This window comes from Somniosus microcephalus, chromosome 22 (assembly GCF_052327205.1).
Source record: "Somniosus microcephalus isolate GS21.2 chromosome 22, FLI_Smic_1.0, whole genome shotgun sequence".
Classification (NCBI taxonomy): domain Eukaryota; kingdom Metazoa; phylum Chordata; class Chondrichthyes; order Squaliformes; family Somniosidae; genus Somniosus; species Somniosus microcephalus.
The window spans coordinates 44,157,231-44,173,915 of record NC_141008.1 but is presented as its reverse complement, the minus strand read 5'-3'; the positions used below and the strand labels follow the sequence as shown (position 1 = coordinate 44,173,915).

The window sequence follows — 16,685 nt, the reverse complement described above, 5'->3', positions numbered from 1 at the left end:
CCCTCCCCGGCTGCGGCTGAGTTTCTCTCTTCCCGCGCCTGCTCCCGGTCTCAGCGCTTCGTGGCTTCGGTCGCTGCCCGGCTTTTCCCGCCGATCGCGGTCCGGCTATCTCACGACGCCGTTGGACCCGCCTTCCTGACCAGCTCTGCTCCCCCTCGACCGTGGTCGAGTGCACAGCCCTTATCCTCCGGATATTCTCTACACCTTCCCCTACTCACAGTCTCCGCGGCCGCCTTGTTTCCTGCTGATCGGCTCACTCCGCACCGTGGTAGAAGGGTAGTCAGTGCCTGTTGCTGCTGGAAGCTTTTGTTGCTCAGTCTTCTTCCTTTCTATTGCTGCAGCCTCGTGTTTTCTTCCAGCAGAACGGCGAGGGCGGTTGCCTCTCTTCGACGCTCTTTAGTTGCTTTGGTAGTCTTGCCGCAGGGTACGATCGGACTCGTCGCCACTGTAAAGTCTGTGGGTTGTACTGTTAATAACGACACAGACTTCAGGAGTAACAAACAAACGGGTCTTTACTATTCGAAGGTCAGGGCGAATCTGCCCAAGGAATCATGCCACAACACTTATATACCGGTGTGGTCACCGTCAGTATTACAGTATACAGAAGCCAAACAAGTAGTGCCACACCTAAAGTAGTTCTCTTAAAGGTGAACGGTTACATACAATAGTTCTCTTAAAGGTATACGGGTACATACACTACATCCCCTTTAACAGAAGGGGAGGGGCGGCGAAACGTATCAGCGCTGCGCGGAGCGGCCCAGGCATTTCCGGACTCGGAACGTGTTTCTGATGTCCGAAGTCTGGAAACGCCCGAGCCCAGGTTGCGATATTTCCAGGCTTCGGACATCAGAAACACATTCCGAAGTCTGGAAAAACACGAAAACCGGCTCGGTCCCAAGGCTGCCAGATTCAGGACGCTCAACCTGTATACAAACAAAGTTGCATTAAAGACCAAGGCGGCAGCAACACACATTCCAGAATGGGAGAACACTTGTTTGGATTTCAGTTTTCCTGGTTTCTGGGCATGTTGACGTGAGACGAAAAGCAAATACTAATAGTGACTGTGGTGTGCCTCATATCTGCCTTCAGATACAAACAGCTCATTGTTTTGGTATTGTGCCAGAAATACACAATACAATTATGATAGATTACTCATGGCACGTAAAACAAATTAAGGGAGCGTTCTTGGTGTTTTGTTTACGTGGCTAGATTTGAATGTCAGCTAAATTAAATCAGAATCCAGACCGATACCAACTTTTTATATCCTTTAAATCAAAAAGATCCAGCTTCTAGAAATTATCTTTTATACAAACAAGATGACATATTCCAGTAACCAATGAGAAGTATTTTACAGATACGGAATGTCTAGAAACTGGTTTGACCTGCTAAAAGTTGTTGAAGCAAACTCCAGAACCTTCAAAATAAAATGATTTTAGTTTCGAATCATGTACACCAGCCTTTACGTGCAACTCCCTCGTAGGTGGCCCACACAGTGAAATAACCGAATCCTTCTGTCCCAGTGTGTCTGTGCCCCTCTCTGTCTCCCCGACCCTTGCCGTCTCCCCGTCTGCCCGTGCACCTCTGCCGCTCCCCCCACGTGTCTGGGCCTCTCTCGCTCTCTGTCCCCGTGGCTGAAGCTCTTCCTTGGTATACACTGTATCTGTAATTCTCTAACATAGGAGCAGGAGTAGGCCATTCGGCCCCTCGAGCCTGCTCCGCCATTCAATGAGATCATGGCTGACCATCCAAACTCAGTACCCTGTCCCTGCCTTCTCCCCATATCCCTTGATCCCTTTAGCCTTAAGAAATCTATCTAACTCCTTCTTGAATATATTTAATGAATTGGCCTCAACTGCCTTTTGTGGTAGAGAATTCCACAGGTTCACCACTCTCTGGGTGAAGAAATTCCTCCTCATCTCTGTCCTAAATGGCTTACCCCTTATCTTTAGACTGTGACCCCTGGTTCTGGACCCCCCGCCATCGGGAACATCCTTCCTGCATCTAGTCTGTCTAGTCCTGTTAGAATTTTATAAGTTTCAATGAGATCCCCTCTCATTCTTCTAAACTCCAGCGAGTATAAGCCCAATCTACCCAATCTCTCCTTATACATCATTCCTGCCATCCCAGGTATCAGTCTGGTGAATCTTCGCTGCACTCCATCCATGGCAAGAACATCCTTCCTCAGATAAGGTGACCAAAACTGCACACAATACTCAAGGTGTGGTCTCACCAAGGCCCTGTACAACTGCAGCAAGACATCCTTGTTCCTGTACTCAAACCCTCTCGCTATGAAGGCCAACATACCATTTGCCTTCTTAACCGCCTGCTGCACCTGCATGCTTACCTTCAGCGACTGGTGCACAAGGACACCCAGGTCTCATTGCACTTCTCCTTCTCCCAATCTATTGCCGCTCAGATAATAATCTGCCTTCATGTTTTTGCCACCAAAGTGGATAACCTCGCATTTATCCACATTATTCTGCATCTGCCATGCATCTGCCCAAACACCCAACCTGTCCAAATCATACTGGAGTTTCTCGGCATCCTCCTCACAGCACACACGCCCACCCAGCTTGTGTATCCATGGTTCTCAGTGCCCTTGGGGCTCTCATGGTGTGTGTTGCTGTATCCTTGTGTATCTAGGACACTTGCATTCTTCAAAGATCTCTCCCCAACCCTAGTCTTTCTCATATCTCCCTGCCCTCATGCCCTCCCAAGCTCACCTTGTCCACGAGATCCACCTCCTGCTTTCTTGACCTATTCTCAAGAAACGGCTGACCACTCAACATCCCTTCCCGGCCCCCATGCTAGCTGTCACTGTAAATGGTTCCCTCTCCTCAGGTACTGTTCCCTGCCCTTTAAAATCTACTATCATCACCCCCTTCTCAAAAACACATCAACCCCTTTCAAATTACCACCCCATCTCAAGCCTCTCAAGTGCTTGAATATATTCTCAAATCAGTCCCTATCTTTCCAGCAACTCCATGTTTGAATCTCAGGCCTACAAACCATTAGAATGCTTTCACTGTTACCCACTCCTGTCCTGAAACTGCTCATTCTGCCACTCTAACAAATGCCCATCTACCATCTCATGAATGCCCCCCTCCCCCATCCAAGAACACAGAGCTCACTGTAGTGCCTCAACTGCTAAAATAAAACTTCACTTGGTAAAACAATTCACAGAATCATAGAAACTTACAGCACAGGAGGCGGCCATTCGGCCCATTGTGCCTGTGCTGGCTCTTTGAATGAACAGAACTAGTCCCACATCCCCGCTTAACTGAGCATAAATGTTTCATATAATCAGAATTAGGATTTCTAGGGATACTGTTCTCTGCAGCCACGAAAGAGTACCGAAGGCTGTGTTGCCAGGGTTAAGGATATCTCCTCGCAGCTGGAGAAGAACGTGGAGTGCAAGGGGGAGGATCCAGTTGTCGTGGTCCATGTAAGAACCAATGACATAGGTAGAATTAAGAATAAGGTTCTGCTGAGGGAGTTTGAGGAGCTAGGCTCCAAAATAATAAGCAGGGTAATAATCTCTGGATTACTACCTGAGCCACGTGCAAATTGGCAGAGTCAAGCAGGTCAGAGAATTAAATGCATGGCTCAAAGAGTGATGTGGGAAGAAGGGGTTTCAATTCATGGGGCACTAGTACTGGTAAAGGAGGGAGCTGTTTCATTGGGATGGGCTCCACTTATACCGGATTTAAATAACTAAGGCTGTAGATAGGGCTTTAAACTAAAAAAGCTGGGGGGGGGGGGGGGGGGGGGGGAGGAATTTAGAAATCTAAAGAGAAAGGTCAAGGCAATAGAGCTGTGTAGCGATTTGGGTAAAAATAAGCAGTGACACAGAAAGTTTAACAATAGCAGTGCAGCAGAGAATAAGGTCAAAGCAGGGAATAATAGTAAAAAAAAATTAAATTGAAGGTACTTTATCGGAATGCACGAAGCATTCGTAACAAGATAAGCGAACTAGTGGCACAAATAGAGAAAAATGGGTTTGATCTAATAGCCATTAGAGAGACGTGGTTGCAAGGTGACCAAGGTTGGGAATTACTAGTGTTTGGTTCACTGCCACACCTCTTCTGGGAATGCCTACCTTGAAGAAGTTCTGCTCTTCTCTTCGACAGGATCTCCGTTTGGCTCTTCAACCTTGTTAATCTTCATTACTTTCAGTTTCCCTTCTCGTGTTTGATACCTCTTAATGTCTCTCCACTTCTTTTGTTCCCTCCCAGTCCTGCCTTTCGATCTATTTAATTTCCCTTCCAGTTTTGAAAAAGGGTTAGACCCGAAACGTCGACTGTAATTTCTCTCCACGGATGTTGCCTGGCCTGCTGAATTTTTCCAGCATTTTCTGTTGTTGTTCCAGGGTACTTGATGTTTTGAAAAGACAGACAGAATGGAAAAGGGGGGGGGGGGGTAGCCCTGATAATAAAGGATGACATAAGGACAGTAGCGAGAAAGGATCTCGGCTCGGAGGATCAGGAAGTAGAATCAGTATGGGTGAAGATATGGAATAACAAGGGGCAGAAAACACTGGTGGGAGTAGTATATAGGCCCCATAACAGTAGCTATACTGTTGGACAGAATATTAGATTGAAAGAAGAAGCTTATAATGTTGCAAAGAATAATCATAAGTCTGAGGATTGGGAGAGTTTCAGAGACCAGCAAAGGATGATGAAAAAATTGATAAAAAGGGAACAAAATAGAATGAGAGAAAACTAGCAAGAAATATAAAAACAGATTGTAAGAGCTTCGACAAGTATGTAAAATGGAAGAGTAGCAAAAGTAAGCGTTGGTCCCTTAGAGGCCGAGATAGGAGAAATTATTATGGGGAATAAGGAAATGGCAGAAACGTTAAACAAATATTTTGTATTTGTCTTCACAGTAGAAGACACAAAGAGCATACCAAAAATGGTGGGGAACAAAGGGTTGAATGAGGTTGTGGAACTTAACATAATTAATATAAGTAGAGAAAAAGTTCTCAAGAAACTAATGGGACTAAAAGAAGATAAATCCCCTGGACCTGATGGCCTATATCCTAGGGTTCTATAAGAGGTGGCTGAAGAGATAATGGATGCATTGGTTTTGATCTTCCAAATTCTAGATTCTAGAACGGCCCCAGTGGATTGGATGGTAGCAAATGTAACACCGCTATTCAAGAGAGGGAGAAAGAAAACAGAGAACTACAGGCTAGTTAGTCTGGCATCAGTCGTCGGGAAAATGCTGGAATCCATTGTTAAGGACGTGGTATCAGGGCACTTAGAAAATCATAACGATTAGGCAGAGTCAACATAGTTTTATGAAAGGGAAATCGTGTTTGACAAATTTACTAGAGTTTTTTGAGGATGTAACTAGCAGGGTAGATAAAGGGGAACCAGTGGATGTAGTATATTTGGATTTCCAAAAGGCATTCAATAAGGTGCCACATAAAAGGTTATTACACAAGATAAGGGCTCATTGAGTTGGGGGGTAATATAGTAGCATGGGTAGAGGATTGGTTAACGGACAGCAAACAGAGAGTAGGGATAAACAGGTCTTTATCAGGTTGGCAGGCTGTAACTAGTGGGGTGCCGCAAGGATCAGTGCTGGGGCCTCAGCTATTAATAATCTACATTAATGACCTAGATGAAAGGACCGAGTGTAATGTATCCAAGTTTGCTGACGATACAAAGCTAGGTGGGACAGTAAGCTGTGAGGAGACAAGAGTCTGTAAAGGGCTATAGATAGACTAAGTGAGTGGGCAGTAAGGTGGCAGATGGAATATAATGTAGGGAAATGTGGTTATTCACTTTGGTAGGAAAAATAGAAAACCAGAATATTTTTTAAAGTGAGAAACTTATAGGTTGGTGATCAGAGAGATTTGGGTGTCCTCGTGCAAGAAACACAGAAAGCTAGCATGCAGGTACAGCAAGCAATAAGTGGAGTATAAGAGTAATTGTACAGGGCCTTGGTGAGATCACACCTGAAGTATTGTGCAGTTTTGGTCTCCTTATCTAAGGAAGGATACACTTGCCTTGGAGGCGGTGCAACGAAGGTTCACTAGATTAATTCCTGGGATGAGAGGGCTGTCCTATGATGAGAGATTGTGTAGAATGGGCCTATACTCTCTGGAGTTTAGAAGAATGAGAGGTGATCTCATTGAAACATACAAGATTCTGAAGGGGATTGACAAGGTAGATGCTGAGAGGTTGTTTCCCCTGGCTGGAGTGTCGAGAACTAGGGGCTATATAGTCTTAGGATAAAACAGTAGGCCATTTAAGACTGAGATGAAGAGGAATTTCTTCAGTCAGAGGGTTGTGAATTTTGGAATTCTCGGCCCCAGAGGGCTGTGCATGCTGAGTCTTTGTGTATATTCAAGGCTGAGATAGATAGATTTTTGGACTCTAGGGGAATCAAGGGATATGGAGATCGGGCGTGAAAGTGGAGTTGAGGTCGATGATCAGCCATGATCCTATTGAATGGCGGAGCAGGCTCGAGGGGCCGTATGGCCGACTCCTGCTCCTATTTCTTATGTTCTTAAACACCATTTTCAGACACTGACCTGCTGTTACACACCTACCTTTAGCTAAAACATTGACCTAATGTGGAAAATGTGCCCTCAAGGTTACCTTGAATCCAAGATGAACAAATATTTGTTGGTGCCAATTCTTTTTTCCTCCATCAGCTTGACAGGGGCAAACTGCGTGCGTGGATATTATTACAACAGCAAGATTTGTGTCAACAATTCAGGGCATTAAACGTAAAGCACTCCCTCCCACTCCTTTCCTCATATATGGTTATTCTGCTCCCCCTGGGCCATGGTATCACCAGCCTTGCCCAAGCAGCCTGCCCCTAGCTGAGCTATTGGACCATGGGAGCCTCACAGACTGGACAGAGCCCGGGCTCGATTCCCCTCACGAACCAGGGAACTCAGGCCAACTGTGGCCCCCTGCTGCGACCTCAGAGCAGCTCAGCCCGCCTCGCCGCTCAGCACCCCACTGCCACTGAGCAGTGGCCGGAGCCCGGCCAGTAACTAAACCCGTTTCAGTCACTGTGGGCGGGCGGAGCAACAAGGACCCGCCACTTCGAAACCCGGCAGGGAAATAACAGGGGGTAACGAGGAGGCCCAATGTCCCCAGCTCCAAGCCTGCCGAGTGCCCTGGCCCAACCCCTCCCTGGGTATCCTCTCCTCTCCGGGTTTCTCTTCCTCTCTCTCCCCCCCCCCCCACCCCCGGGTTTCTCTCTCTCTCCCCCCCCCCACCCCGGGTTCTCTCTCTCTCTCCCCCCCCACCCGGGTTCTCTCTCTCTCTCCCCCCCCCACCCCGGGTTTCTCTCTCTCCCACCCCCCCCCACCCCGGGTTTCTCTCTCTCCCCCCACCCCGGGTTCTCTCTCTCCCCCCCCACACCGGGTTTCTCTCTCTCCACCCCCCCCACCCCGGGTTTCTCTCTCTCCCCCCCACCCCGGGTTTCTCTCTCTCCCCCCCCCCCGCCACCCCGGGTTTCTCTCTCTCCCCCCCACCCCGGGTTTCTCTCTCTCCCCCCCCGCCACCCCGGGTTTCTCTCTCTCCCCCCCCCCCCGCCACCCCGGGTTTCTCTCTCTCCCCCCCCCCCTGCCACCCCGGGTTTCTCTCTCTCCCCCCCCCCCGCCACCCGGGTTTCTCTCTCTCCCCCCCACCGCCCCCCCGGGTTTCTCTCTCTCCCCCCCCCCCGCACCCCCGGGTTTCTCTCTCTCCCCCCGCCCCCCCGGGTTTCTCTCTCTCCCCCCCCCCCCCGGTTTCTCTCTCCCACCCCCCCCCGGTTTCTCTCTCCCCCCGCCCCCCCGGGTTTCTCTCTCTCCCGCCCCCCCGGGTTTCTCTCTCCCTCCCCCCCCCCCCCCCGGGTTTCTCTCTCCCTCCCCCCCTGGGTTTCTCTCTCCCTCCCCCCCCCCCCGGGTTTCTCTCTCTCTCCCCCCCCCCGGGTTTCTCTCCCTCTCCCCCCCCCCGGGTTTCTCTCCCCTCTCCCCCCCCCCAGGTTTCTCTCTCTCTCTCCCCCCCACCAGGTTTCTCTCTCTCTCTCCCCCCCCCCCAACCCGGTTTCTCTCTCTCTCTCCCCCCACCCCGGGTTTCTCTCTCTCCCCCCCCCCGCCACCCCACCCCAGGTTTCTCTCCCCCCCACCCCATCCCGGGTTTCTCTCTCTCCCCCCACCCCGGGTTTCTCTCTCTTCCCCCCCGGGGTTTCTCTCTCTCCCCCCCTCCCACCCCGGGTTTCTCTCTCTCTCTCCCCCCCGCACGCCCCCCCCACCCCGGGTTTCTCTCTATCTCTCTCTCTCCCAGGTTTCTCTCTCTCTCTCCCTCCCAGGTTTCTCTCTCTCTCTCTCTCCCCCCCCGGGTTTCTCTCTCTCTCTCTCTCTCCCCCCCGGGTTTCTCTCTCTCTCTCCCCCCCCGCACGCCCCCCCCACCCCGGGTTTCTCTCTATCTCTCTCTCTCCCAGGTTTCTCTCTCTCTCTCCCTCCCAGGTTTCTCTCTCTCTCTCTCCCCCCCCGGGTTTCTCTCTCTCTCTCTCTCCCCCCCCAGGTTTCTCTCTCTCTCTCCCCGCCACCACCGGGTTTCTCTCTCTCTCTCTCTCTTCCCCCCCCCCCGGGTTCTCTCTCTCTCTCTCCCCCCCCCCCCGGGTTTCTCTCTCTCTCTCGCCCCCCCCCCGGGTTTCTCTCTCTCTCTCCGCCCCCCCCCCCCCCGGGTTTCTCTCTCTCTCTCTCCGCCCCCCCCCCCCCCGGGTTTCTCTCTCTCTCTTCCCCCCCCGGGTTTCTCTCTCTCTCTCTCCCCCCCCCCCTGGGTTCTCTCTCTCTCTCTTCCCCACCCACCCCCCCCCCCCGGGTTCTCTCTCTCTCTCCGCCCCCCCCCCCCCGGGGTTTCTCTCTCTCTCTCCGCCCCCCCCCCCGGGTTTCTCTCTCTCTCTTCCCCCCCCCCGGGTTTCTCTCTCTCTCTCCCCCCCCCCCCCTGGGTTTCTCTCTCTCTCTCTTCCCCACCCCCCCGGGTTTCTCTCTCTCTCTCCCCCCCACCCCGGGTTTCTCTCTCTCCCCCCCTCCCCCCCCGGGTTTCTCTCTCTCCCCCCCTCCCACCCCGGGTTTCTCTCTCTCTCCCCCCGCACGCCCCCCCACCCCGGGTTTCTCTCTACCTCTCTCTCTCTCCCAGGTTTCTCTCTCTCTCTCTCCTCCCAGGTTTCTCTCTCTCTCTCTCTCTCTCCCCCCCCCCGGGTTTGTCTCTCTCTCTCTCTCTCCCCCCCCCGGGTTTCTCTCTCTCTCCCCCCCCCCCCCCCGGGTTTCTCTCTCTCTCTCGCCCCCCCCCAGGTTTCTCTCTCTCCCCCCCCCCCCCCGCGGGTTTTCTCTCTCTCCCTCTCCGCCCCCCCCCCCCGGGTTTCTCTCTCTCTCTCCACCCCCCCCCCCCGGGTTTCTCTCTCTCTCTCCGCCCCCCGGGTTTCTCTCTCTCTCTCCCCCCCCCCCCGGGTTTCTCTCTCTCCCCCCCCCCGGTTTTTTTTTCTCTTCCCCCCGCTGCGGTTTTTTTTTTCTCTACTCTCTCCCCCCCCCCCCGTTTTTTTTTCTCTCTCCCCCTCTCGCGTTTCTCTCTCCCGGGTTTTTCCTCTCTCTCTGGTTTTTTTCCCCTCCCCTCGGTTTATTTTCCCCCTCCCCTCGGTTTATTTTCCCCCCTCCCCTCGGTTTATTTTCCCCCTCGGTTTTTTTTCCCCTCTTCCCCCCGGGTTTTTTTTTCCCCCTCTCATCCCCCGGGGGTTCGGTTTTTTTTCTCTCTGTCCCTCCCCCCCGGGTTTTTTTTTCTCTCTCTCCCTCCCCCCGCGGGTTTTCTTTTTCTCTCTCTCCCTCCCCCCGCGGGTTTTCTTTTTCTCTCTCTCTCTCCCTCCCCCCGCGGGTTTTCTTTTTCTCTCTCTCCCTCCCCCCCCGGGTTTTTTTTTTCTCTCTCTCGGCTTTTTTTTCTCTCTTCCCCCCGGGTTTTTTTTCCTCTCATCCCCCGGAGGGGGGGGTCTGGGGTTTTTTCTCTCTCTCCACGCGCGCCGACTCACGCGGTTAGGCGGCGATGACGGGTGGAAGACGCGGCGTCTGCTGATTGGCCGAGAACAGCTTTGATTGACAGCATTTGTACCACATAACCAACCATCAGCCAATCAGAAACTAGATAAACAGGAAGGCGGGCACCTTACGAGAGGTCACTTCACCGACTGCTTGGCATTTACAAATCAATCCGTGATTGAAGTTGCGGATAATCAAAAAGTACATTTTTGGATATAATTAGATATTGTGGTCCAAATATGCCAGAATATGCCTATGGTACGGTAAAAATAAAATCCAATACTTAGTAAAAATATATATTTTGGTGCGGCACTATTTTTAATGCGGAGGGAACAAGGAGGGAGTGACGCGCCATCCGGCTATAAATGCGAGTGCTGAGGCGCGGCTAATTTCATAACCGAGAGCCGGAACGAGCAGTAAGAGGTGAGTGAGGACAGCGGAAGGTGGCAGCATTGGGCCGGGGGGACGCCGCCATTGCATTAAGTTCGAGAGTGGGCGTTTTATTGAATTCGGACCGTTTCTGGCCTCAGGTCGTCTTTTCAGAGTGGAGGGTGGTTGGGGTCGGGCTGGGAGTAGATACAGGACCCGGGCGGTGGCTGGGTGGATAACGAGACTCGGCCTGTAGAGTGGGCTGGGTGGTGAGGCGGGGACCCCCCGGTGGGGAGTATGGCTGTGAAAGGACCTGGACTCGGGGCCGGGCGGTGACTCAACCAGGGTAGCTAATGTTACCCCACTATTCAAAAAAAGGTGGTAGAGAGAAAACGGGGAATTATATACCGGTAAGCCTGACGTCGGTAGTGGGGAAAATACTAGAGTCCATTATAAAAGATGCAGAGCACTTGGAAAACTGTGACAGGATTGGACAAAGTCGACATGGATTTAGGAAAGTTAAATCGTGCTTGACTAATCTACTGGCATTTTGAGTATGTAATTGGTAAAATAGATAAGGGAGAACCAGTGGATGTGGTGTATCTGAATTTTCAGAAGGCTTTCGTTAAGGTCCCGCATAAGAGATTGGCGTGTAAAGTTAAGGCACATGTGATTGGGGGGTAAAGTACTGACTTTGATAGAGAACTGGTTGGTAGACAGGAAGCAAGAGTTGGAATAAACTGGTCTTTTTCCCGAGTGGCTGGCAGTGACTAGTGGGGTATCGCAGGGATCGGTGCTAGGACCCCTGCTATTCACAATATATATTAATGAACTAGATGTAATATCTCAAGTTTGCAGATGACACAGAGCTGGGTGGGTGTGTGCTCTGAGGAGGATGCAGAGAAACTCCAGTATGATTTGGACAGGTTGGGTGATATGGCAGATACAGTATAATGTGGATAAATGTGCGGTTGTTCACTTTGGTGGGGAAAAATAAGGCAGATTATTATCTGAATGACAATAGATTGGGAGAAGGGGGGGGGGGAAGTGCAACGAGACCTGGGTGTCTTTGTGCACCAGTTGCTGAAGGTAAGCATGCAGGTGCAGCAGGCAGTTAAGAAGGCAAATGGTATGTTGGCCTTTGTAGCGAGGGGGTTTGAGTACTGGAACAAAGATGTCTCGCTGCAGTTGTACAGGGCCCTGGTGAGACCACACCTCGAGTATTGTGTGCAGTTTTGGTCGCCTTATCTGAGGAAGGATGTTCTTGCCATGGAGGAAGTGCAGTGAAGATTCACCAGGCTGATACCTGGATGGCAGGAATGACTTGAGGAGAGATTGGGTCGATTGAGCTTATACTTGCTGAAGTTTAGAAGAATGAGGGGATCTCATTGAAACTTGTAAAATTCTAACCGGACTAGAGACTAGATGCAGGAAGGATGTTCCTGATGGCGGGGAGTCCAGAACCAGGGGTCACAGTCTAAAGATAAGGGGTAAGCCATTTAGGACAGAGGAGGAATTTCTTCACCCAGAGAGTGGTGAACCTGTGGAATTCTCTACCACAGAAGGCAGTAGAGGCCAATTCATTAAATATATTCAAGAAAGAGTTGGATATATTTCTTAAGGCTAAAGGGATCAAGGGATATGGGGAGAAGGCAGGGACAGGGTACTGAGTTTGGATGATCAGCCATGATCTCATTGACTGGTGGAGCAGGCTCGAGGGGCTGAATGGCCTACTCCTATCTTCTATGTTTCTATGTAACCAGAAGCTTCCTGTTGCTGGGAGATGTGACTGGTTGTGTAACGGGCTCTTGGTTTAAACTGCTCTTGTCCATTTGGAAATGGTTAATAGCAACTAAAGTTATGGTTTCCTTTACAGTTCAGAATGCAGATCTTTGTGAAGACCCTGACTGGTAAGACCATCACCCTTGAGGTTGAGCCAAGCGACACAATAGAGAATGTCAAAGCCAAGATCCAGGACAAAGAAGGTATTCCACCTGACCAGCAGCGTCTGATCTTTGCTGGCAAGCAGCTAGAAGATGGACGCACCTTATCTGACTACAACATTCAGAAAGAATCTACCTTGCACCTGGTCTTGCGACTGCGTGGTGGAATGCAGATCTTTGTGAAGACCCTGACTGGTAAGACCATCACCCTTGAGGTTGAGCCAAGCGACACAATAGAGAATGTCAAAGCCAAGATCCAGGACAAAGAAGGTATTCCACCTGACCAGCAGCGTCTGATCTTTGCTGGCAAGCAGCTAGAAGATGGACGCACCTTATCTGACTACAACATTCAGAAAGAATCTACCTTGCACCTGGTCTTGCGACTGCGTGGTGGAATGCAGATATTTGTGAAGACCCTGACTGGTAAGACCATCACCCTTGAAGTTGAGCCAAGCGACACAATAGAGAATGTCAAAGCCAAGATCCAGGACAAAGAAGGTATTCCACCTGACCAGCAGCGTCTGATATTTGCTGGCAAGCAGCTGGAAGATGGACGCACCTTATCTGACTACAACATTCAGAAAGAATCTACCTTGCACCTGGTCTTGCGACTGCGTGGTGGAATGCAGATCTTTGTGAAGACCCTGACTGGTAAGACCATCACCCTTGAAGTTGAGCCAAGCGACACAATAGAGAATGTCAAAGCCAAGATCCAGGACAAAGAAGGTATTCCACCTGACCAGCAGCGTCTGATCTTTGCTGGCAAGCAGCTGGAAGATGGACGCACCTTATCTGACTACAACATTCAGAAAGAATCTACCTTGCACCTGGTCTTGCGACTACGTGGTGGAATGCAGATCTTTGTGAAGACCCTGACTGGTAAGACCATCACCCTTGAAGTTGAGCCAAGCGACACAATAGAGAATGTCAAAGCCAAGATCCAGGACAAAGAAGGTATTCCACCTGACCAGCAGCGTCTGATATTTGCTGGCAAGCAGCTGGAAGATGGACGCACCTTATCTGACTACAACATTCAGAAAGAATCTACCTTGCACCTGGTCTTGCGACTGCGTGGTGGAATGCAGATATTTGTGAAGACCCTGACTGGTAAGACCATCACCCTTGAAGTTGAGCCAAGTGACACAATAGAGAATGTCAAAGCCAAGATCCAGGACAAAGAAGGTATTCCACCTGACCAGCAGCGTCTGATCTTTGCTGGCAAGCAGCTAGAAGATGGACGCACCTTATCTGACTACAACATTCAGAAAGAATCTACCTTGCACCTGGTCTTGCGACTGCGTGGTGGGCTATGAAAGTTGAACTTAATTCTAAGCATTGATTTGCACTTTCTTGTTGCAGTGTAATTTTCTTGATGCACTATATGGATCTTGCTTTTGTAATGAACAAACTGGACTTAGTACCTGAAGCATTGTAGATAATAAAGATTTTGGCAAGTACTTATTTGTCTTGGCTTACTTATGTGGCATTTAAGTTAGCTAAATTTGAAAACTGGTGTGATCACTAATGTTAATGACCTGAACAGATACTTCTGTAGTTAAATGAAAATTGCCCCTTGACATTCTTGCAATTTAAGCTGAGGGTGTTCTTGCTCTAAAGCTGCATCTTGAGCAGGCTGGAAAAAATAGCAATTTAGAATGGTGGGTGAATACTGAACAGCATTGCCATGGAGGTACCTTGAATATTAAGCTCATCTAATTAAGGTAAATTCAGTGGTGTCTTCTAGCTGACAGATATTGGCATTTCAAATGGGCTTGTTTGCCTCTGGATTAGTTGGCCAGACATCTCAAGTTTGCCTGTTGCAAGAAAGCCAGATCATTGTGCCCAGCCAAATTGACTGGGCCAAAGGAAAGATCTTGCTAACCAGGTGTTCAGCTTATTTAATGTCCTTTTCTGATCAAGCAAATGATGTAGAAGTGGTTACTTTTGGATTTGCTTCCACACTTTCAGGCAATGCATTCCAGATCCCAACGCAAGTCGTCAGATTATGAAGCAGTCTGCCCACATCTAGGCTTGAGCTGATAAATGGCAAGCAATGTTCCCACTAAGCTGTGCAGTGGTCTGGAGGTCCCACACAAGCTGCTCCCTGGCTTTTAAATGAGAAACCATGCATGTGAAGACTTGAATGGGCCATGGTGACGGAATATTGATTGGTGACAACTAACATTTGTGCTAGGCAGTGACGATCTGAGTCAATCTTCTGATTGTGGATGTTAAATGGTGTTCTCATTGTCCAATTCCCCCCACAAACATCCTGGGGTGGGTGGGGTCACCATTGACCAGGAACTTAATTGATCTTTCACCAAACCATTCCACCATTTACACTGCGCATGTCGGGAGTGTGATGGAATACTCTCCTGGATGTGCAGCTCCAACAAAACTAGAGAAGCTTGACACCATCCAGGATAATGGAGCCATCTGCACTGCAGCAACTCTGGCTTCTTCAACAGCACCTCCCAAATCTGTGACCTCTACCACGTAGCAGGACAAGGGCAGCAGGTGCTTGGGAACACCACCTCCAGTTGTACCCAATCCTGACTGCTGGTTCTTTGAAAGTTATCCAATTAGTGCCACTCCCTTACTCTTTTCCCCATTGCTCAGGAATTTTTTCCTTTTTTCAAGTATTTCTGCAATTCCCACTTGAAAGTTTCTATTGAATCTGCTTCCACCACCCTTCCAGGCTGTTCCAGATCATAACTGTGAAGCTTTCTCCACCTCATCTCTACCTTTAAATCTGTGCCCTTTGGTTACTGACAATGAAAACCGTTTCTCTTTATTTATTCTATCAATTGTTCATAATTTTGAACACCTATCCAAATTTCCTCTTAACCGTTTCTGTTTTAAAGAGAACAATCCCAGCTTCTTCAGTCTCCACATAATTGAAGTCCCTCATCCCTGGTACCATTCTAGTAAATCCCTTCTGCACCCTCTCCAATTACCTCATTTTGGTCGGAAGAATGAGGAGAGAATATAAACTACATGGTGCAATTTTAAAGGGTGTGCAGGAACAGAGACCTGGGGGTGTGTATACACAAATCTTTGAAGGTGGCAGGACAAGTTGAGAAGGCTGTTTAAAATGGATATGGCTTCAGTAATAGAGGCATAGATTACAAAATCAAAGAAGTTATACTAAACCTTTATAAAACACTGGTTAGGCCTCAGCTGGAGTATTGTGTTCATTTCTGGGCACCACATTTTAGGAAGGATGTCAAGGCCTAGGTGAGGGTGCTGAAGAGATTTACTAGAATGGTACCAGGGATGAGGGACTTCAATTATGGGGAGACCGGAGAAGCTGCGATTGTTCTCTTTTTATATTACTTTGTATTAAGTTCCATTTGCCATGTATCTGCCCATTTCGCCAGTCTGTCTGTCCTCCTGAAGTCTGTTACTATCATTGTTAACTACATTTCTGAATTTTGTGCCTTTGAAATTATGCCTGCTATAGCTAAGTCCACATCATTAATATATATCAAAAAGGCTAGTCCTAATAGCAACCCCTGGGGAACACCACTAACTTCTCTCCAATCTGAATAACAACTACTCACTACTCTCTGCTTTCTGTCCCTTAGCCAATTTTGTATCTATGCTGGGGCTATCCCTTTAACCCCATGGACTTTAATTCTGCTTACAAGCCTATTATGTGGTACTTTGTCAAATGCCTTTGAAAGTCCATATACACATCAACCCTCTTAGTTCATAAAAGAACTTAATCAAACAATTTGCCTTCAACAAAGCTATGCTGACTTTCATGTATTAGCACATAATTTTCCAAATGACAATTATTGTCCCTAAAAGTTTCCCCACAACCAATGTTAGGCTGACTGGCCTGTAATTGTCAAGTTTACCCTTTTTTTTTTTTAAACAGGGTGCTACATTTGCAATCATCCAGTCCTTTGGCACCAGCCCCATATCTAAAGAGGAATGGAAGATTGTGCCAGACCCAATAACAATGGTAGACCACATATGTGATCTTGTGCTTCATAAATAGAGGTATTGAGTACAAAAGTAGAGAAATTCTGCTGAACCTTTATAAAGTGCTGGTTAGGCCACAACTAGAATATTGCATCCAGTTCTGGTCACCACACTTTAGGAAGGATGTGAAGGCCCCTGAGAGGGTGCAGAGGAGACTTACCAGAATGGTTCCGGGGATGGGAGATCTTAGCTGCAAGGACAGGTTGGAGAAGCTGGATTTGTTTTCATTAGAACAAAGGAGGTTGAGGCGTGATTTGATAGAGGTGTACAAGATTTATGATGAGTTTGGATAGGCTAGACGGGGAAAGGCTGTTCCTACTAGTTGATGGTACAAGGACTAGGGG

The 16,685-nt window shown here is 49.2% G+C and overlaps 1 protein-coding gene across 1 annotated transcript; it reads left to right on the top strand.

Annotated features, from left to right (window-relative positions):
* Positions 1-10,356: 10,356 nt before the first annotated feature.
* On the top strand, positions 10,357-13,808 carry LOC147102229 (polyubiquitin-C-like). Its single transcript, XM_085964548.1, has 2 exons — positions 10,357-10,462; positions 12,285-13,808. The coding sequence occupies exon 2, from the start codon at positions 12,291-12,293 to the stop codon at positions 13,662-13,664; it is 1,374 nt and encodes a 457-aa protein (XP_085820674.1). The 5' UTR covers positions 10,357-10,462; positions 12,285-12,290; the 3' UTR covers positions 13,665-13,808.
* The last annotated feature ends 2,877 nt before the right edge of the window (positions 13,809-16,685 follow it).